This window comes from Physeter macrocephalus, unplaced genomic scaffold (genome assembly GCF_002837175.3).
Source record: "Physeter macrocephalus isolate SW-GA unplaced genomic scaffold, ASM283717v5 random_4, whole genome shotgun sequence".
In the NCBI taxonomy this organism is placed as follows: domain Eukaryota; kingdom Metazoa; phylum Chordata; class Mammalia; order Artiodactyla; family Physeteridae; genus Physeter; species Physeter macrocephalus.
The window spans coordinates 5,048-26,611 of NW_021145290.1; the positions used below are offsets into that span (position 1 = coordinate 5,048).

The 21,564-nt window shown below is 54.6% G+C and overlaps 1 protein-coding gene across 2 annotated transcripts; it reads right to left on the reverse strand.

Annotated features, from left to right (window-relative positions):
• Positions 1-84: 84 nt before the first annotated feature.
• On the reverse strand, positions 85-21,542 carry COLGALT1 (collagen beta(1-O)galactosyltransferase 1). 2 transcript variants are annotated; one of them, XR_003678017.1, is made up of 13 exons: positions 20,383-21,542; positions 18,955-19,065; positions 18,114-18,231; positions 12,557-12,691; positions 11,208-11,412; positions 9,635-9,754; positions 5,082-5,158; positions 4,902-5,008; positions 4,504-4,636; positions 3,091-3,218; positions 2,041-2,247; positions 1,075-1,684; positions 85-791 (listed from the first exon to the last, which is right to left on the reverse strand). XR_003678017.1 is itself a non-coding variant. In XM_024134199.2 (12 exons), exons 1-12 carry the CDS (start codon positions 20,643-20,645, stop codon positions 1,417-1,419), a joined length of 1,872 nt encoding a protein of 623 aa, XP_023989967.1. In that variant the 5' UTR covers positions 20,646-21,542; the 3' UTR covers positions 85-1,416. The 2 variants fall into 2 exon arrangements, 1 of the variants encoding a protein (XP_023989967.1); XM_024134199.2 differs by having other exon boundaries at positions 85-1,684.
• Between the last annotated feature and the right edge of the window lie 22 nt (positions 21,543-21,564).

Sequence of the window (21,564 nt, forward strand, 5' to 3'; positions counted from 1 at the left end):
CGGGGGGGGGGGGGGGGGGTGGAGTGTGGGTGGTGCACAGGTGGTGAGCAGAGCATTGGGCCAAGAAGGGAACACGGATGTATGTGAAAACCAACGAGAAACATTTAATAAAAAAATAAGCAAGTTATCCAGGACCCGACCCGGGCAGCAGTTAGTTATCCCTCAGAGAATGAGGCACCGCTGGCGGGCTCTGACATTCGTTTCAGGCTGAAGACCCAGCGAGTCCTCCAGCCTGTGCCGGGGGACGTCCTGCCCAGGCCGTGGGTAGCGCCCCAGTGCAGCGGAGCCCACGCGAGGCCCCAGACGCATGACCCCACCAAAGGCTTGGACAGAGGAACGCCATCGAGCAGGCAGAGACCACACCTGACGTGCAGGGCAGGGCGGTCAAGCAACTGAGACCAGGAGTGGGAATGGGAGACCCCCGCCCCAGCTTCACCCCTCACCCCCTCCAGGGGGGCTGGGTCTAGCAGGGGGGCCTTGCATGAGGACATGGGGTTGCTGGAACCCATGGCTGCCCCTGGCAAGGGAAGAGCCACCCCCTCTCCTGGGCGGTGGACGGGGGATGTTATCTGCACACGGCTCGGGTGACGGGGGGTAGGGGGAAATGAGGAATCAAACTCAGTCAACCCCACTGGGAGTCCATGAGGTCAGGCACACAGCCAGCACTCAATGAATGCTTGCTGCATGAAGAATCGAAAGGACTCCTTCCTCTCTGTTGGTGATCAGATGCTGACCGAACAGCTGTCATCCTGTTTTGTATCACCAGTGCCCGGGCACACAGGAGATGCTCTCTGGATGTGTGGGGAAGAAACCAATTAGGAGTGAAAAGCACCTTGTTTCTCTTCAGCCCTAGCACAAAGCTCAGCTCCCAGCACACAGCAGGCACTCAATAAATACACCGAGTCAGTAAGGACTTTTGTGTCGCAAGCACCAGGCACAGAGTAGGTGCTCAATGTGTCTGAATAAATGAAAGTTTACCTCACTAGTCCCAGAGCCTGGAATGGTGCCCAGCATACAGTAGGCACTCAATAAATACTCGAATGAATTCAAACAGTGAATGTGTATCACTAGCACCTGCTTCTTGATGGGGGATCGATAATGCTTGACGACTGGATCCATCACCGAGGGAGAGAATAATCATGCCTCATTCACTGCCGGAACACAGGAACCTGGTACCCAGTAATCGCTTAAAGTGTTGGGCGTACGAACCGTTGCCACCCAATCCACCCGTTCCTGGCATACAGTAGGCACCTCCGTTAATGCTGCCTGCGTGCACGTGATTGCTGAGCAAGAGCTGGCTGGACGCCGCCCCGTGTGGGGAGCCCTCCTTGGCCTGCCAGGGGTCCCCGGCGGGCGTGCGGGGGCCGGGCCAGCGACAGGCTGCTTTGGATTCATGGCCACCGCCCCTCAGAGCTCTCAGAGCTCATCCCGGGCAGCGCTGTCCAGGGGGGACTGCAGCACGTCAGAGTTCTTGGCCTCACGGCTCAGGGCCTGCTGCTCGCGCATCTTCTGGGATTTGGCCCGGTCCCAGTCGGTCTTGACGTGCTCGTTGTTCCACACGACCGAGGTCTCCGTGTCGCTCACGTACCCGTCGTCCCCTGTGTAGTGTGTGGGGAAGACGAGCAGGGGCTCCACGGAGAAGGCGCGCAGGTCCCGAGGGGAGAAGTGGGCCTTGTATTCAGACCTGCAGGGGAGGAGGGGCACGGGGGCCGCAGTGGGTTGGGGGGTAAGAGACGAATGGAGACAGAAGTGGGTGGCGGGGGGCGGGGGGGCAGGGCGGCGGAGAGGGACCAGATGGAGGAAGAAGCAGGCAGAGGAAAGGCCACCTCCCTGGGACCCACGAGCCTCACACCCCCACCCAGGAATGGAGACAGAAGTGGGTGGCGGGGGGTGGGGGGCAGGGCGGCGGAGAGGGACCAGATGGAGGAAGAAGCAGGCAGAGGAAAGGCCACCTCCCTGGGACCCACGAGCCTCACACCCCCACCCAGGCCAGCTCCACAGCAAGACCCCAGCCTGCCTGCCCACCCCACCCCCTCTCACACTGGGTGCTTGTCGAACATGACCGGCAAGAACTCGTCCACGGGCAGCATCTTGGAGAGCGGCCGGGCAGCCAGCAGCTTGCGGGCGCCCTGCAGGGAGATCACGTAGGCCAGCGTCCAGTACGAGTAGTCGGCCTCCACCAGGTTCCTCACGCGGGGCACGGCCTTTTCGGGGTGCTCCACCTGCATCCGCTTCCGGCCCACGTAGCTGGGGTGCAGAACGGGGGCCCTGTCACCTTCCTCCCGCCTGCCCACCCAAGAATGCTAACGCAGAGATCCACGGAGCCCCTGTCAGGCCCTGGCGGTGGGTGGGGAGCAATGAGAAGGCTGGTGTGACTGGACTGGGGTGAGAGCAGGCCCACAGGGGTCTGGGGCCGCAGGGAGGAGAGTGGGCTTTTTCTGAGGGCGCCAGGGAGGATTTGGAGCTGGGGAGGCTGTGCCACAGGAAGGAGAGCGGAGCTGAGAGGGGAGCTGCTCTGGGTTCAGAGGGCTGTGAGGCAGGTGGGCAGGAGTGAAGGGGAGAAGCTACTGCTCCTATCAATAGCATGGTCCTGAGTCCGAGGCCCAGAACCCAGATCAGGGCCCTTCACGTGGTGGTAGGGGCAGGGGTGGGGTGGGGAGGATGAACCAACCCACCTACATGAGATTCCAAGGGACTGTTCCAGAAACATGCTGGCCATACTCTACCTAGCACTGGTCTGAGACCCAGGCTCCCGTGGGCATACCCCACTCAGCCAAGCCCCCAGGCTTCTGGCCCTGCATCCAAGCTCGGATCAAACCCACCCCAGGCCACACCCCAAGCTCTTTAGCCACGTCCCCAGGCTTCCGGGTCAAATCTTAGCCTTATTCTCTACCCCACAGGCTCCAGTCAAGTCTCCAAACCCTGAACGAGCTGGCAGGCTTCCACCAGGTCCCTAGACTTCTGGGTCAAGAACAAGTCCTCCTGCCAAGCTCCCAAAAGTTGGCCCAACATATTAACCCGCAAAGGCCCTCCGCCCTAGAGGCTCTAGGCCACACCTTTGAGTTCTGGCCCCTCCCAGGCCCCACTCACATGAGGTCCCAGTCCAGACCCTCCCGCTCCACATCCTGCATAAGGTTCATTAGGCGCCTCTTGAAGAAGATCTCAAAGCGCAGGTCGTCCTCGAACACGAGTGATTTCTGCAGCCTGCGGTCCACAACCTGAGGGAGGAGGCCCTGCTGAGATCTTGGAGAGATCAAAGCCAGGCCTGACCCCGAAGCCAGTTCTGCTTAAAAGCTCTGGGGCACCAGGAGAAAAGCCAACCAGCAACCCCCCCACACACCACCACCACCAATTTGGATCTACCTCCTGGCCAAAACTTCCTCCTCACAACTTGGCAGCAGATTCCACAGCCTCACCTCAGCCTGGCTGCTCTTTCCCAACCCAGGGCCTGGGCCTAGGCTGTGCCTTTGACACAGAGCACCCTTCCCCCACACAGCAGCAGGTAGGTTCCCTCTCACCCTTCTGGCCTTAGCTCACCTGTCACCTACTCAAGAGGTCCTCCCTGGCTATGACCCAAAGCTGCCAGTTGAGGATAATTCATAACCCTGGGCCTCTCCTGTAGATGCCTCTCACTTATTTCATTGTCATTCACTTCTCTGTGGATTATCATCAGTCTCCCCACCTCCCAGGGTTGTGAGCCCCCTGAAGAGGGCTGGGTCTATCTGGGTGGCTGTCCTGTCCCCAGCACCAGCAGCAGGCTGGGCACACAGTAGGTCCTTGACAAATGTTCCCAGAATGAATGAACTAGAGAATCTTCACAACTGCCCCTGAAGTTGTGACTCCATCATCTGGAGAAACTAAGGCTCAGATTGGGAAATGCCTTCCTTGCTCACAGAGCTCACCCCTCTCAGAGGCAGGGCTGGACTTGAACCTGGATCCCCTCTGGCTCTACAGCTACCTGGACACCACAATCCCTGCCCCATGACCTCCATGATGAATATCAGAAAAGGAGGGCAACCTGGCTGAGCACCTGTCGCCTCAAACACCAAATGCTCCATCTGGCCTCACGCCTGCTGGTCCCAGGTTCCAGTCCGTGCCTGGCATCCTCGCCCATCATAACTTTTCCTTCCAAGAGTGTGTGATGAGCCTCTGGGGCTAATGGGGTACCAATGTGTGGGGTCTGCACTAGTTATCATCGCCATGGCTATTACTCCTACTAGTAAGCTTTGAGCACGGTGCCCAGGCTCTAGATATTTGACTGTGGGTGGACATGAAGAGGTTCTCTTGGAGGTCCTGGGCCTCAGACCCTACCTGTTTCTAGAGTCAGGCTTAACCCTCCCCAGACTCAGGCTCCACATCTGCACAGGAGAAGGACAGCAGCTCACCCACCTGGGGTTCAGGTGACACATTCACTAAAGAGAGAAGACTGTCTGGGATGCAAGTGATTCCCTCCTTGAGCTGTTAAGAAGGCTGAGGAGGGGCCTGCCCCGCTGCAGGACCCACCTCTTTCCAGATGTTATAGTGGCTGAGGAAGCAGCCCAGTTCGCCTTTGGTGAGGGGCCGCCCGTGGTAAGGATCCCGGTAGCCAGGTAGCATCTGGATGCCCAGTGCCTCTACCTGGCTAGTGTTCATGGCTCTGCAAGGGGGAACAGGAGGGGGTCAGTGGAAGACTCTCTCTGCCCACAATTCCACCATTAGCGACATTCCCCCTTGCCACCCCCCCGCAACCTGCGCACCCTTCTTGGACCCAATGTGGGCTGCCAGGGCGTGGTCTACACCATGTGCGCAGACTTGCCAGCACCCCGCGCTGGGTCAGACTCACATCCGCTCCACAGCCGCCACCCACGAGGTCTACACACCCACACATGGAGCCGCCCCTCCCCCACCGGGGTGGGACTCACTTGCCGTCCACAGCATCCACCAGCCGGCACTCGATCTCCTGCTCCTGCAGCGCACGCAGCATACGTTCCCGTCGGTCCTGCCGCCGCTTCAGGTTGATCATGAAGACCTGTGGCCCAGAGCCTCGGTTGGACCCTCCAGGTCGGCCCTCGGCCCCACCCCTGAGGGAAGGCCCAGCCTACCTCGTCAAAGCCCATCTTGTCTGGCGTCTTGGTGGGCACCGATATGAACCGCGAGGGCTCCATGGGTGGGTGCTTCACTGGGCGGCAGAGAGAAGCCGAGGGGTCACGGGGGTCATTGGGAAGTGGGGGGGTGTCCAGCCTCCTTCCAACGCCCCCTCCCCACCCTCTGCATGGCTCCCTGTCATCCTGAGCTCCTCAGCCTGGTGCTGGAGACCCTGCCACTCACAACATCAGTGCTAGTCTCTCTCCTCCGCCTCCCACCCACTCTGGCTGTTGGCACTGCTCCAGACTTACCCATCCCCCATTCCTACCTCTGGACCTTTGCACATGCTGGGCCTCTACTGAAATACCCTTCCTCTTCCCCTCCTCCCCGAGTTATCAGCTAAGAGGACTTCTGGGACGGGGAGGGGGGTGGGCGGGGGGCAGAAGAGGAGTCTCCTGACCTCCCCAGGCTGTCAGGTACCTCTTCGGGGGTCCCCACAGCGCCTGGGCTTCCATCAAAGCCTCATTCTGCTGTCTTACCTCCCCAGCTCCCTGATTATCTCCCATGAGCTCTGCCAGACGGATACCAGGTCTGTCCACTCACACTGGCTCCCTACGCCCAGCACAGAGCTCGGCACAAACTCATAAAATGAACAAAGGAATGACTTTCCTCATCTGTAAAATGGGCTAATAAATCTCTCAGAGGTTTATGTCATGATAAGATGCCATGAAATCACACACATTGTTTTGGGTTAAACTGTATCCTCCCCAAAAAGATACTTTGGCATCTTGACACGCCGGTACCTCAGAATGTGACCTTATTTAGAAAATAGGATCTTTAATGAGGTCATTAGGGTGGGTCCTAAGCAGTTTGACTGGGGTCCTTATAAAAATGGGAAATTCGGATACAGAGACACACACAGAGGGTAGACGGTGTGAAGACACACAGGGAGAAGATGGCCATGTGACTGGAGTGACACATCTACGAGCCCAGGTATGCCAAGAATTTCAGGGTGTTCGCGATTGTTCCCCTTTTAGCTGCTGTGAGCAGTGCTCAGACCATAACCCCGGGGCCCTGTCTTGGTACATCCCTGACGGTTCCCCACAGAAGAGTCAGATCCACAGGGGACTGTGAGCCTGGTGAGGCTCCTGGTCATCTACCAGGCTGGCCCAGAAAAGGCGAGTGTGGCATCTGCCTCCCCAAGAACAAAGGCCCTGTGTGAGCTCAAAGGACAGACACAGGCCCCTCTGTCTGGGAGAAGCCTGGGCGAGGCCCAGGGTCAACCTGGCACCTCCCACCTCGCAGTCTGGGCCTCCTCCGGGGACACTGTGCCCTGGGGTTTCTTCCTATCCAGGGCCCATCACAGCTCCCTGCCACCCCCTGTCCTCCTCAGGGGAGCCTAGGACCCAATGCAGCCTTTCCAGAGAGCCATGTCAAAAAAAGTAACACCCCTAGAACCATCCTAGGGTGAAGAATTAAACTTGACCACAGAGAGATCTGGCCTTTGCTCCCAAGCTCCTGGGAGGTTGAAGCCCTTGGAAATGTCTTTGTTTATCTCAGGGCTTGGGCCACCCTGGGTATGTATGCCAACAGTGTGATTCAGGCTGGAGGTCTTGGGCTACTTGGTATTGGCTCAATTTCTGCAGGGACTGGAGATGGAGGTTAGCCACGTGGCAATCACCTGTATCTGTGTGTAGGAGCCCCAGTAAAAACCCTGGACATGGAGGCTTGGGAAGCATCCCTGGTTGGCAGTACACCATGCATGTTGTCACATACTAGTGCTAGGAGAAGCAAGCACTGTCCATATGACTCCACGGGACGGGACGAGGAGAACAGGAATCTCTGTGCTTGGAACGCTCCTGGATGCTGCTCCATGCACCTTTTCCCTTTGCTGATTTTAATTTGTGTCCTTTGGCTGTAATAAATTGTTACTGTGAGTATAATAGCTTCCAGTGAGTTCTGAGTCCCTCTCGTGAATTATCAAACCTGAACATGGTCTTGGGGACCCCACATTTTGCAACTGGTGTAAGAAGTGAGGGCAACCTTGTGGATATCCCCTAACTTTGCACCCACTGATGCATGTCTAGAACTCTCTCGCACATGGCAATGTTGGGGAAAAATGGGAAATGCCCCCCATGCCGCTCAGGAGAAGACTGGTAAAGTGACATATGACACAGCCAAGAGTGAACAAATCTGTGGCTGAACATCTACATGGAATACTACGCAGCAAGACAAGAGAACGAGCCACAGCCACACGCAGCAGCCGGTGACAGCACAGACGAGGACACTGCGCAGAAGGCGCCGCGCTTGAGCAGCTTGACTGATGTGAAGCACAAAAAGGGAAAAACCCCGTCAGCTGGTGGAATCACGACAGTGGGGGACCCCAGGGAGGGCCAGAGCCTGGCCCGTGTCTGGTGACAAGGATATTAAAAACAGAGAACGGCGAGCTCCGAGAGGGAATGCAGGCTTCCTCACCGTTTTCCACATACCTTGCCCTGTGCACCTCTTGCATCTGGCTGTCCCTGAGTCGTCTGCTTTTAGATAAGGGTATTTGTTGGTTGTTTATTTTTTAATTGGGCACAGATTGATCAATAAAAATATGATAACATTGAAAAAAATTTTTTTAATAAAAAAATAAAATAAAAACAATCATCATGCTGCACACATATGACCTGTCACTGCTGTGTATGCTAAAACTCAAAGAACAGGATTTACACTGAGCCAAGTTTATGGGGCCAACTGGGAAAGACACCCCATAGTCCTTGAGCAGGTAGGGAAGGAAGTTGCTGGATTCCCCACACACAGAGGGCATCACTCTGAGCTTTTCTGTAAGCTTGAAATTTCATCGTAAGAAAGATTTTTTTCTTTTTTGGGCCATACCGCATGGCTTGCGGGATCTCAGTTTCCTGACCAGGGATCAAACCTGTGCCCCATGCAGTGGAAGCGCAGCGTCTTAACCACTGGACCGCCAGGGAAGTCCCGAAAGATTTCTGAACACATGAAAAATCACATGCACAGCCTGGGAACAGGTACCCACACAGAGGTGGAGAAAAAAGGTGGTTTTCACTAGAACTGTACGGAAGGATTTGCACAAATATCTGAAACCTCCAGACCCTCCTTCCGTCTATTCTGTGTGATTTGCTCTGGCGCTTGAGAAACAGGAAAATATTCACGCTTCTGTTGTGCCTTCCGTTTATAACGGCAGTGTAAACAGTCTTCTGACCAAAAATAACAACGGAAATATATGTGAAAAGTTAAACTAGGAAAACTATGGCAGCCGGGAGAAGCTTCTCGGGGTCCGCTCGCCCACAGGAGTCGGCAACAGGAAAAAACCCACTTCTTATGACTACCGCCTGGTGGGTTTCCCAGGCCGAGCCTGGGCAACTACATGAGACAGACACTTGGGTGTTGCGGGGGTCTTCACCCTGATGACCTTGCAGCCTCCAGGTGTCACCTCAGAAGACCCCAAAGCCCCCACAAAACAAAGAAGGCAGGGTGTCATTCCAACTTCAGCCACAAGGGGGAGCCACAGACAGAACCTTCTAGAAATGGATCAGAGCCGGGCCCGGGGGGTGGGGCACGGACTGAACATCAGGGCAAGGGCCTGGCCCTCCAAGGCCCTCTCCATCTGTGCAGTGGGAGGAACAGCCAGGCTGCTTCCCAGGCCTTCACAGGGATGTGGTCAGCACAGGGCAAGGCCCCCATGGAAGAGGACGCCATACTGCTGTCCGGTTGCTTCAGAGACCCTCAGCCGGGGCAGAATCCCCTCCTCAAGCGGCATCAATGGGAGCTCGGCCCTATGCGTTCAGCCCACCTCACCAGAGGGACAGCTGCTAGTTTAATAGTCTACGGATTTATTTGTATATGTGTTAGAAAGACATGAGCTTGCAACCAATGGTAAAAATATGCAGTCTCCTTTTTAAAATGTATTCAAGTTAAAAAAAAAAAAAAGTGTCCGTTAAGATAGATATTAAACAAACAATAGTGGGTCTGGAGGTTGGCAGGGACATGAGTGACAAAATGGCCTGAAATGGCTGTGTCCTAGATGCTGCCACACACATGCAGGGTCATCAGTGAAACCTGCTGCCCTCACTGCTCCTACACCCTCCATGGCTCCTGACTGCCCCGGGGGAAAAGGCCCGCTCCTCAGCCAAATGTCTGAGGCGCCCGCCCTGGCCCTGCCTGCCAGTCCTGCCCAGCTCACCAGCCCCACTTCTGTCCTGCCGACCTCACCTGTTTCCTGAGCTCACAGCCCCTCCAGCCTCCCAGCCTCCACACGTGCTGCTCCCTCCGGCTGCAATCCTCTTATCGGCTAACTCCTACTTACCCTGCATCTTAATGCCACCTCCGCCAGAAAGCCCACCCTCATTTCCCCGAGCATGCCGTGCACAGCGGCTTGCAAGCCAGCACTCTGTGAGAGGGGGGACAACCGTCCACCTGTTCACGCTGGGTTCCCAGCGCCCGGCGAAGAGACTGGCGCCCAGCAGACACTCAGTCAGTGTTCACAGATGCGAGACGGCAGGGAGAGGGAGGCGACTCAGCCCTCCCAGGTTGGCGCAGGCAGACTCACCCATGACCTCCAGCTGCACGTGCATGAAGCTCTCGGCCTCATCCTGGAGGGTGCTGTGTGCCCGCAGTGGCACCGGCAGAAAGCCATACACCTCCCTGTTGCAGACGTACATCTGGACCTCTGGGGCCAAGGAAACAACAATCACAATTGAAAACAGAGCAATCAGGCAGTGGAGGCAACCTCCGAACAGAGCATTAGCCTCACAGCCCAGCATGGGGCCAGAGAGTAAATGGGTCCAGCTGTTCCCGGCAACCGGCAGAGACACCCCCCACCCCTCGGCGCTCCATCTGGCAATTGGAGCCAGAACAGGGGTTCGCAGTGCCAGGAAAGAAGACAAAAAACTCCAGAACTGTTAACGAGCGCCTTGCACCGATACTGACTCAGTCCCTGCAGGATTCCATGACAAAACAAACCACAAAACTGCGGGTGAACAGTAAAGATTCACATTTATGCACAAAAATGAGATGCAGTTGGACAAACCATGAGTAACATTATCTCTGTGTTAGTCCTTTTCTGAATGGTTTCAAATTTTACAATGAGTATGTATGTTTTTTTAAAGTGATAAACCCAACGAAAACGATTTTCATTGAAGGGCCAGACAGTAAATATTTAGGTCTGTGGGCCAAACAGTTCTGTCTCAACAACTCAAGTCTGCCTCTGGACCGTGCCCAGAGAGGGCGTGGAAGCTCTGCGCCCCTTCCCCCAAACCTTGCCCCGTGCATCTCTTCCTCCGTGTTGTTCCTGAGTTATATCCTTTTATAATAAACAGTAACTTAGTGAGTAAACAGGTTTCCCGAGTTCTGTGAGCCGCTCTTGCAAATTAGCAGAACCCAAGAGAGGAGTCGCGGGAACCTTTGATTTCTAGCCATTTGGTCAGAAGCACAGGTGACAACCCGGACTTGCAATCAGCATCTGCAGCGGGGTGGGGGACATAGTTTTGCGGGACTGGGCCCTTAACCTGTGGAATCTGAGGCTATCTCCAAGCAGACAGAGCCAGAACCGAGTTGGAATTGAGCTGAATTCTCAGACACCCTGCTGGGGTCCCAGAATTGCTTGTCAGTGTGGGGAATACACCCACACCTCCAACCTACACACACAGGAATTGGGTCCAGGAACCCAAAAGACATTCTTAGCTTGCATCCATACGAAAACAGATAGTGGGCCGGATCTGGCCCATGGGACATAGTTTGCTGACCCGTGGTTTAAAAATAAATGACAGTTCAGCATATGGCTATGTTTTCTTCCTCTCTAAACTTTTTTTTTTTGCCCGAAGTATACAACTAGGGAACAATTATGCTCAACCACAGATATTTGGGGGAATATAGGAAAATATCAAGATGGAAATAACTTTCAATAAGCAGATCTTAAAGACCTGGGGAGTGAAGCCACCCAGCAAAGCCAGGGCTGGAGAGAGAACGGGTCACGGGGATATCATATGAACACCTGGATACAGCTGCACCTGAAGTCATCACTGCACCCTGCAGTTCTGGTTCTGTGAACCTTCTGTGGGCTCAGCACTGGCCCCAAAGAAGCAGAGAGACACCCCATGATGGCAAACCCCCTGTGGGCTCACCTGCCTGTTTGCAGGAGAAGGCAAAAACAATGATGTCGTCGAAGGACCAGGTATAGTCAGGGTGGGGAGGGTAGAACGCCAAGTTCCTGGATGCCGTCTTCCTCAGGTCAATCAGGAAGGTCGAGTGCACCATGGGGACTGCAAAGCAGCCCCGGCGGTCCCGCTTGCGGATGGGGATGTAGGCAGGCGTGCGCTTGTAGTAGCCCTGTGGGGAGGCGGGCAGAGTTTTGCATGGGGGTCCCTAAAGGTAAGGCTGGAGGCTCGGGACAACAGGAGGCACAGAACACCCGGAGAGTAAGACTGGGTGCCAGTTTCTGGCTGTGGTGGGCATTCCCTGAGCACAGGGCTCTGAGCAGGGCATGTCAGTCTCCAATCCCAGAGCCTCAGTTGCTGGGCAATGGCACAGAAACACAGGGAAACAGTCACTCATTTGCAGACTCAGCTCAATACTTCTGATCAGAAAAGCAGCATTTGAGAAAGGAAATTAAAAAGCTGAAAAAGGGACTGGATATTTGAGATCCTTTTGATTTTAAAATTAAACATCAGAAGTGGGACTTCAAGAAAGTCGGGGGGCAATCTTTTAGAAGTTTTAAAAGTTTCTGGGACAGTCCTCTCTCTCCCTCCTACCCTTTACAAACTGGAATTGTTAGCATATAACATTTAGATTTCTATGACATACTTTAAAATATAGAAACCACTGAATTATTCACTTTAAGATGGTGAACTTTATATTTTGTGAATTACACATCAATTCAAAACAAAAAGATAGGAGGAGATAGGATGGGTCAGCATCCTGGCTCTAGCCACCCAGCCCCCTTCCCCTGGCACAGCGCTGCTCCATCCCCAGCCCCTCACTCTCCCTGGCTTTGCCTAAAACCCCACCCTCATCACTGGGTGGGACAATCAGAGCCTGACATTTTCCTGACTTCAGTAATTGGTTCAGGGGTAGGAGGAGACTGGACAAGGTTCAATCAGAGTAGACTTTGGCTGAATGCTGCTAAGATCATTCCCCAGGAGTCTGAAAATGAAGCCACGCAAGGGATGGAGGAAGAGGAATATTGTTTGAACACCTGGATCAAGCTGTGCCTGAAGTCCCATCCTGGCACCATCAAGTCATAGCTATGTGAGCGCAGGCAAGTCACTTCCTCTCTCTACATTTGAGTTTCTGCCTCAGTAGTGGGAGTAGGGGCAGGAGGTACACAATCATAGACCCTCCCTCAAGGTCTATTTAAGGATTATCACAAAGTGTTTATCAAATGCTCACCATGAGGCAGTGTGAGGGTAAGTTAGACTCCAAATCCAGCCCCCAGCACCCCCAGGCCCCCGCCCTACCAGGGTAACCCCCTGACCTGGGAGGTCATCCCACACCAGAAGTTGGAGTACGCAGCCCGGGAATCCAGCATGGGGGCCACCACCGTCTTGTTCTCAGCGATGAGCAGGGTCAGCGTGTCAGGGTTGAGAATCAGGTTGTCCGCGTCCACAAACTGCAAAACACCCGACATGGCATCAGTGTGGGCCGCCAGAGTGAGCCGGGCTAGGCCACAGCTTGCAACAGCTGGGACAGAGGCCGGAGCCCTGGGGAGGGGGGCACCTGGAATAGCACGTGCGGCCCTGGAAGCCACCTGCTCCTCAACGGACAGCTCTGCCCAAAGTCACCAGCAGAGTCACGTTCACACAATGAAATACACGACACTGCAAGAGAAGGGACAGACCACACAGCACGAAGCGACACAAATGGGTCCCACACACGGTGCTGGTGAGCCACGGGAAGTGACAGCGGGTGCATCACGTGGCTCCTTTTATGGGAACTTTTAAGATGGGCAGCACTGGTCAATGAGGACAGTCGGGGCTGGGAGGAACACACTTTTTTCTATGTAAGTTAAATGCCAACAAAAAAATTTGTGGGCTTCCCTGGTGGTGCAGTGGTTGACAGTCTGCCTGCCGATGCAGGGGACACGGGTTCGTGCCCCGGTCCGGGAAGATACCGCATGTCGTGGAGCGGCGGGCCCGTGAGCCATGGCCGCTGAGCCTGCGCGTCCGGAGCCTGTGCTCCGCAACGGGAGAGGCCACAGCGGTGAAGGCCCACGTACCGCAAAAAAAAAAAAAAAAAAAAAAAAAAATTTGTAAAAATAGGATCTTTACATAAGGCTTTTTTTTTTTTTTTTTTTTTTTAACACCTTGAATGTTGGGGTAAAAAGATGATAACTTGTTTGCTGCAGCCTGGAAGGAAACTCACCAACCCATGAACAGGGTCATCATGGTGGGGGGGGTGCCTGCTTGTCCACCCAAAACTGTATGTCACCAACACCTTCCAGAAAGGCCACACCAGAATATTCATGGCAGGGTTGTTCATCACACAGACTGGGAACGACCCAGGAGTCTAGCAGTGGAGAATCAGCTACAGAAACTTTGGCCCTGCCCTGATGTCCCCTTGCAGAATGTGTCGAGACAACTGAAAAATCAAGCCACAGAAAACAATTAGGTAAGGACGTTCCTGTCTACCGGGACGTGAAAACACACACAGCATGATATATTATACAACTATTAGGAGGTGGGGTTTTTTTTAATGCATCTGGTCCACAGATATGCTTCCCGTTACCCATGCAGGGTTTTTCTGGTTTTTTTAAAAATTTATTTATTTATTTTTGGCTGCGTTGGGTCTTCATTGCTGCGCGCGGGCTTTCTCTAGTTGCGGCGAGCGGGGGTTACTGTTTGTTGCGGTGCACAGACTTCTCACTGCGGTGGCTTCTCTTGTTGCGGAGCACAGGCTCTAGGAGTGTGGGCTTCAGTAGTTGTGGCACGCAGGCTCAGTAGTTGTGGCTCCCAGGCTCTAGAGCGCAGGCTCAGCAGTTGTGGCGCACGGGCTTAGCGGCTCCGTGGCATGTGGGCTCTTCCCAGACCTGGCACGCAGGCTCAGTAGTTGTGGCTCCCAGGCTCTAGAGCGCAGGCTCAGCAGTTGTGGCGCACGGGCTTAGCTGCTCCGTGGCATGTGGGATCTTCCCAGACCAGGGCTCGAACCTGTGTCCCCTGCATTGGCAGGCGGATTCTTAACCGCTGTGCCGCCAGGGAAGCTCCCCATGCAGGATTTTTAGAACGTATGAATCAAATCACTTGCCATAAACAAGAGCAAAAACTAGAATCCCTGCCTTCTCCAGCAACGTGGGAAGGGCATTCCCAGGTGGCAAGCCCCAGCTGGAGACGGGTGGTGGCTGCCCCTTGGGACAAGCCATGCGGTCCTGTTATGTTCCTGCCCAGACCCCTGTGGACATTTAAATTTGTGCCCTTGGAATACAGATGCAGTGAAAACAGCCAGAACAGTCTGGCAGCTCCTCAGAAAGTGAAACACGGAGTTACGGCAATTCCAGTCCTAGGTACAGACTGAGAGAACTGGAAACAGGGACTCGAACAGACATCTGCACACCACGTTTATAGCAGCCTTATCCACAGAAGCCAAACTGTGGAAACAACCTAAGTGTCCAATGACGGATGAATGGATAAACAAAACGTGGTCCATCCATACAATGGAATATCACTCAGCCAGAAAGAGGAGTGAAGCACTGACACACGCTACAACCTGGATGAACCCTGAAAACATCAGGCTGAGTGAAGCCAGACCCAGAAGGCCACATAGCATAAGATCCTGTTTACGTGAAATGTCCAGAACAGGCAAATCCACAGAAACAGACAGCAGATCAGCAGTCACCAGGGGCTGGGGGACGGGATGCAGAGTGACTGCTCATGGGCACAGGGTTTCCCTTGGGGTGATGGAAACTAGTTTTGGAAGCACATAGAGGTGAAAAAACGCAGCCAGAGAGCGAGCTTCTCTGGGAGGTACGACTACCAGGTATGACTTTTTTCTTTCTTTCCAAGCTTCTTGTTGTTTCTTGTATATTTTCTTACAAGTAACACCCACAGTGTTTGTAAAAAGAGAAAAAAAGAGGCCATTTTAATAATAATTTAAAAACACTAGACAAATGATTTCACGTTCCAATATGGATTACTGAAGCCTCCGATTACAAAAATATACAGTATGTCAAAAGCTGCTTTGAGTTCTGAACCAAAACCTTGAGTTCCACCCAGGTTTGCTGAGAGAAAAAAGTGAAAACCAGCCAATGTCAAACCATGAAAGCAAAACCCAGGGAAGCAGACAAGGTGGCCCTGGCTGGACGGTTCTGGGAGGTTCGAGTCCACCTCTGTTCTTCACTGTTTCCGAGACCCCACCCAGCAGGCTGTCACTTCCCTCTCTAAGCCTCCACTTGCCCATCGATAAAATGGTCTGAGAAGGCACCAACTCACAGGGATCCCAGGAGGAGCCTGTTCCATCCTTCCTCCTCCCAGGAGATGGCTCCGTCCTCCCCACAAGGTTCAGGCCAGGACGTGAGGTCCTTCCGGCACCCACACATCCAGCAGGGCCTGTCCCCTTGGCCTCAGAACGCATCCTGAACCCACAGCCCCACACAGGCCCCCACCCTGGCCTCCTGCTGCCCCCCCTCCTGCCCCACAGGCCCTGCTCCCCACGGCAGCCACAGGGACTTCTGAAAATCAGAAATCAGAGACCAGAACCTAGCCCTCTCCTGTTCACACACCCTCCATGGCTCCCCATTACCTTCAAAGTAAAAGCCGCATCCCTCCCTTGGCCTGAATAGTCCGGCCCCCACCTACCGCCTCAGCATTACCCGCTCCATCACAGACACTGGCCCCCAGCTCCCGCTGAGGCTGGCTCCTTGGCTCCTTCATATCTCTGCTAGGGCCCCCTCCTAAGGGAGGCCCCCAACCCCTGGTACCTGTGGCTGTGACCTTATTTGGAAATTGGGTCTTTGCAGATGTAAATTAAGATGGAGTTCATCCCTCCTATACTGTTGGTGGGGACGCAAACTGGTGCAGCCACTATGGAAAACAGTGTGGAGGTTCCTCAGAAAACCGAAAATAGAATTACCGTATGATCCAGCAATCCCACTCCTGGGCATATTCCCAGACAAACCTGTTAATTCAAAAAGATACATGCACCCCTATGTTCATAGCAGCACTATTTACAATAGCCAAGACATGGAAACAACCTAAGTGTCCGTCAATAAATGAATAGATAAAGAAGATGCGGTATAAATATACAATGGAATATTACTCAGCTGTAAAAAAGAAAAAATAATGCCATTTGCAGCCACATGGATGCGACTAGAGATTACCATACTAAGTGAAGTAAGTCAGAAAGAGAAAGACAAATACCATGTGATATCACTTATACGTGCAATCTAAAATACGGCACAGGGCTTCCCTGGTGGCACAGTGGTTGGGAGTCCGCCTGCCGACGGAGGGGACATGGGTTCGAGCCCCGGTCTGGGAGGATCCCACATGCCGCGGAGTGGCTGGGCCCGTGAGCCATGGCCGCTGAGCCTGTGCTCCGTGGCAGGAGAGGCCACAGCAGTGAGAGGCCCGCGTACCGCAAAAAAAAAAAAAAGAGGTAAAATACGGCACAAATGAACCTATTTACAAAACAGAAACAGACTTACATATATAGAGAACAGACTTGTGGTTGCCAAGGGGGCAGAGGATGGGGGAGGGAAGGACTGGGAGTGTGGGGTTAGCAGATGCAAGCTATTATACATAGGATGGATAAACAACAAGGTCCTACTGTCTAGCACAGGAAACTATATTCAATATCCTGTGATAAACGATAATGGAAAAGAATATAAAATAAATAAACAAATAAAACAATAATTACTTTTTTAAAAAGATGGGGTTCATACTGGATTAGGGTAGGCCCCAAATTCAGTGACTGGTGACTTTATAAGGAGAAGAGACCACGTGACCACAAAAGCAGGGACTGGAGTGATGCGGCCACAAGCCAAGGAACACCTGGAGCCCCCAGAAGCTGGAAGAGGCCAGGAAGGATCCTCCCCTAGAGTGCAGCCCTGCCTGCACCTTGATATACACTGCTGGCCTCCAGAGCTGCAAGACAATAAACTTGCGTTGTTTTAAGCCCGCCAGTGTTGGTATTTTGTTACGGCAGCCCCAGAACACTGATATATCATCAAGTGCCTTTCACAGCACTGGCCGCCTTCTGATATTTCCTCATTCAGTTTTGTTTGTTTTCTGGTCACAGCCACCTTTCCTGGGACGCTAGGAAGGTGGGGCTCAGCCGGTGCTGATCCTCGCTGTGTCCCCAGGGTTCGGCACGACGAGGGCACAGGGAGCGGACGATAGATATATGCTGATTAATTAATTAAGAAGATAGAGACCAAAGCTTGAGGTTTGGCACGTAGAAGGAAACCCACCGTGGGCACTGTCAGGCTGGCATCACTGCATTCAACCTCCATGGCGAACCAGGCTCAGCTGTCAATGCCCTGCCCATCGCACCAGGGGAGGGGACCATGCCCAGGTCAAGGAGCCAGGCTGAGGGAGCCCACAGGAGACCCGTGATCTGTGGGCATGTAACCCAACGTTGCATTCAAAACCTCAACCAGCCTCCTCTTCCCAGAGGCCCAGGAAGAGGAAGTGAAAGTCAGGGCTCAGCAGCTCAGTGTCGCCAACATCCCCCAGCCCCCGCCCCATCCTCCTGCTTCTCGGAGTGACCCAGAGGTCATCATCGCGGCTGCAGAGAGAATTCACATCACTGGTGATGCTGATAAAAGTGGAGATGACCCAAGTGTGCAACTACAGGGGTCGGCTGGGGACACAAAAGCCCATTTGTTCCTGATGATTAAGAATGCAGGTGGCCGAGGATCAAATCCCAGCTCCTCCACTAACCTGCTGTGTTACCTCTGACAACTCACTGCCCCTCTCAGAGTCTCAGTTTCCCCTCTGTAAAATGAGGTTAAGGCTGGTCTCCGAATCCCGCCACCCTGCCTTGCCTTGGATACCCCAGACCTTCGGCTGGGGACCCATGGGTTGGCTGGCCAAGAAACTCACCAGGATGTAATCGGCCCACATGTCCCGGGCCGATTTCAGGGCTGCCTGGCGTAACTTCATTACGTGTTCATAGCGTGAGTCAGACCAGTGTTTGGGGCCCTCCTCGTCTGGGTAGGACCTGCGGAGAGGCAGCTGTGATGTGGGAAGCACAGGGCATTCTCAGAGCCCAGAGAGGGTTTGAGCTGGCTCAGTGTGGGGTGGTCAGAGAGGGCTTCCTGGAAGAGGGGATGTGTAAGCTGGATCTGAAGGCTGGGAAGAAGCAAGGAGAAAACAGAACAGAGGTGTGTCCCCAGTAGGGGGCACAGCATGTGCAAAGGTCCAGAGGGGAGGGGAAAGGTCCTCTACTGCCTTGCAGAGACATCCCTGAGGGTGAGGGGGAGCCACCAGGAGAGAAGACACAAAGCACAAGAAAGCTCGGAGCCTGCCCTCCCAGACTCCTAATCTGGTCTGGGCAGTGGGTGGGTACAGAAATAAATCCTGAAAGAGTGAAAGGAATTGAATTCCACATCACTCAGGGGCTCACGGGGACGCGAAGCAGCAGAGCTGATGTTGAGGCTGAGTGACACGGGGAACAGAGCAGCGGGCGTCCACCACAAAGACCAAGGAATGAAGGAATTCCAGGTGGAGCGAACGGCGGGGGCAAAGGTCCAACGGGAGGCTTATGACCCACTGGTGAAGCTGAGGTGGGGTCAGAGTAGCCACAGCCAGCGCTGAAGGCTGCAGAGCTGGGCTGGAACATCAGGGACTGGGGGCTGGCCCAGGATGATGGGGCGTCATGGAGGGTGTGTGAGCAGGGGTACAGCCAAGTCCAGCTGGGGGCAGGGCAAGGCCTGGCACTCACCTGGGCTCCTCTGCCGGCCGCCACTCCACAGAGTGGTACAAACTCTTCATGGCCACCAGCCATTCCCGAAGCACGGCTGACGTGTTGTCCGAGTTGTGGTCCGTGGCCACCCTGCAGACAGAACAGGCCAGTGAGTGAAGTTAGGGAGACCAAGGCAGGATGAGCAGCAGCAGGAAGGCAACAAGGGCTCCCACGACCTGCCTGGGCCTCCCACCAGCTACACAGCCCTGGGCAAGACACTTCCGCGCTCAGTGCCCCAATTTCCTCATCTGCAACGCAAGGGGTGAGGACAGGGCCCACTTCACTGGGCTGCAGAGGGGATTAAACAAGCTAATTTTAGAAAAACACATTAGATGACGTTCGTACTGTGGGGCATCAAGGATCTTGTAACCACATTAACAACTAAACATGTGAGATTTAATAAAAACACACATATATCATGCAGCCCTGCCCCACCTTCCTCAATTCTCTCCTATGAGCAATACCACTTCGGAGTGGGCTGTGGTCACTCATTCATTCAACAAACATTTCTTAAACACCAACTGTGTGCTTGGATTATCTGGCCTGGAGGGAAAAGGAATATTTGGAAGTCTAGTTTGACCATCAGCTGAGAGTTATTCTCCAAAAAGAACTGTTATTTAGTCAACAACAAGGATAGCAACGATGACAATAATAACAGTAATGATAATAATAACCACAGCTCTGGTCACTGATGCCAGGCGCTAGGGCTTCACACTCAGTAACTTGTTCATCTTCAGAGACAGCCCAACTAGAATTATATTAGTATCCTCATTTTCCAGATGAAGAAACTGAGGTACGAAGCGGTAAGTCACCAGTCAGGCTTGTTCATGGCCCTGCCCCATTCTGTTTCTAGGAAGGATCCACTCCCTGCAACCTTCCGCCATCCGTCCCGTACCCCACCCACCCACTCCAGTAGTCAGAAGGCAGGAGGTCCGATTCAGCCTGGGTTCAGGGAGCAATACGGCAGCAGGAGCAGAAAGACGTTCAGTTAGCAGAAGTGCAATGTGGGCCACCGCAACGCCCCAACTGGGGGTGGGGGCGGGTTCTCAGGCTTCCCTTTGAAGCTGTGTGTGCTCCCAAGTGGATTGGCGGGTTAGTTCCGGGCAGTGCGGCACGGGTGATCCCGGATATGCCCTAATGGGGGGACCAGAAGGCAGAGCTGTGGCCCGCCCCACCCTAAAGAGGCCAGCAGGCAAAGCGCAGTTCCGGCTGGTGCTAATGCGGCAGGGGGAAAGCAAGCAGGAAGGCACGCGTGGGTTTGGCCTGCCCTGATAGGGGACAGCAAGCAAAAGGCACGCGTGGGGCCGGCCCGCCCCGCCCGGTGCCAGGACAGCGGGCGGGGCGCGGCGTGGACCCGCCGGGATGGGGACAGCAGGCCGGATGTGGGGCCGCGGGCGCCGCGCTCACCACAGAGCTGTGCGGTCCCGGGGGTGCCGCAGCCGCTCGAGCGCGCCCAGCGTGGAAGGCAGCGCGTGGGCCGCGTTGCGCGCCAGCACCGCGACGAGAACGCGCGGCGCCTGCAGAGGCGACTCGGGGCTCCAGCGCTCCTCTGGGAAGTAGGCGGCGGCGCCCGGGGGGCCCTCCAAAGGCGGCAGCGCCAACAGCAGCAGCAGCAGCAGCACCGGGAGGGGCCGCCCGTGCCCCCGGCACGCGCGTGGGGTCGCCGCCATCGCGCCACGCGTCGCCTTTAAGCCGCTTTTCTGCCGGCGGATGCGGACGGCGCCTTAAAAGGGCCGTCGTCGGGACCCCGCCCCTGCCGCGCGCCTTAAAGGGGAGGAGAGCTCCTGGCGGAGTCAGCCGTCAGGGCCCGCCTCCAAAGGGTCTTAAAGACACAAAGTGCCTCCTACTCTCCGCAGCGGCTCGCTCGAAGTGACGTCAATCTGCAGGCCCGCCGGGGAAGCCCAGCCGCCCCCAACCCCCACCCCGAGACGCTGAGCGCTCTGAACTTGGGTCTGTGCAGTAAAGGCGTCAGAGCTCGGAATCTGCCCTGCCACCGAGCAACTGCTCCCGCCAGGATCCCAGCCTGATTTGCCATCCAACTTCCATTTGTATAAGACCCCGCTGTGTCACGAGTCGAACCTGGATAGTCAGGATCTGGTTTGGGACTCAAGATCTGAGCCTCAGTTTCCTCTGCTGCAACATGGGTTTTACCATTCTTGTTCTCGACCTCCCTGGGATGTCTTAAAGGGTTGTTGAGTACCAAGCGCGTGGGCCCTGGCGTCCCCAGACCTGGCTTCAAATCTAGTCCCGCGTGGGCCGTCTGTGTGAGCCTCAGTTTGTCCATCTGTAAAATGGAGTCATAACGACCCCACAGGCTTGTGTGTAGATGGAACGGGAGGGAGGTGGACGTTTCCAAAGAAATACTACGAGGGGGCTGTATTGCAGTAATCTAATGTGTTTTCTAATTCATCGTTTTTGTGAAGCTCAGATATCTATTTATTAACGTGAGTGGTGGGGGTGGGGGCTCAATATTGTTAAGTAAAATTCAGGGCACAGATCGTGTGTCCTCAGTGTGTGCAAGAGGCAGTAGGGCAAAAGTTCAGAAGGAAAGGTGAGGAAAATCTCATTCTCTTGTGGGAGGAAAGCATG

What these genes read in the sequence shown, in the direction of transcription:
- COLGALT1 (XM_024134199.2), bottom strand. Translation starts at nt 20,645, where the DNA reads ATGGCGGCGACCCCACGCGCGTGCCGGGGGCACGGGCGGCCCCTCCCG. An exon ending in ACTATAACATCTGGAAAGAG is followed by an intron (nt 3,219 to 4,503) that starts GTGGGTCCTGCA and finishes CTCCTCCCTCAG; the next exon opens with GTTGTGGACCGCAGGCTGCA. An exon ending in GGTCTGGACTGGGACCTCAT is followed by an intron (nt 2,248 to 3,090) that starts GTGAGTGGGGCC and finishes TCTGCACCCCAG; the next exon opens with CTACGTGGGCCGGAAGCGGA.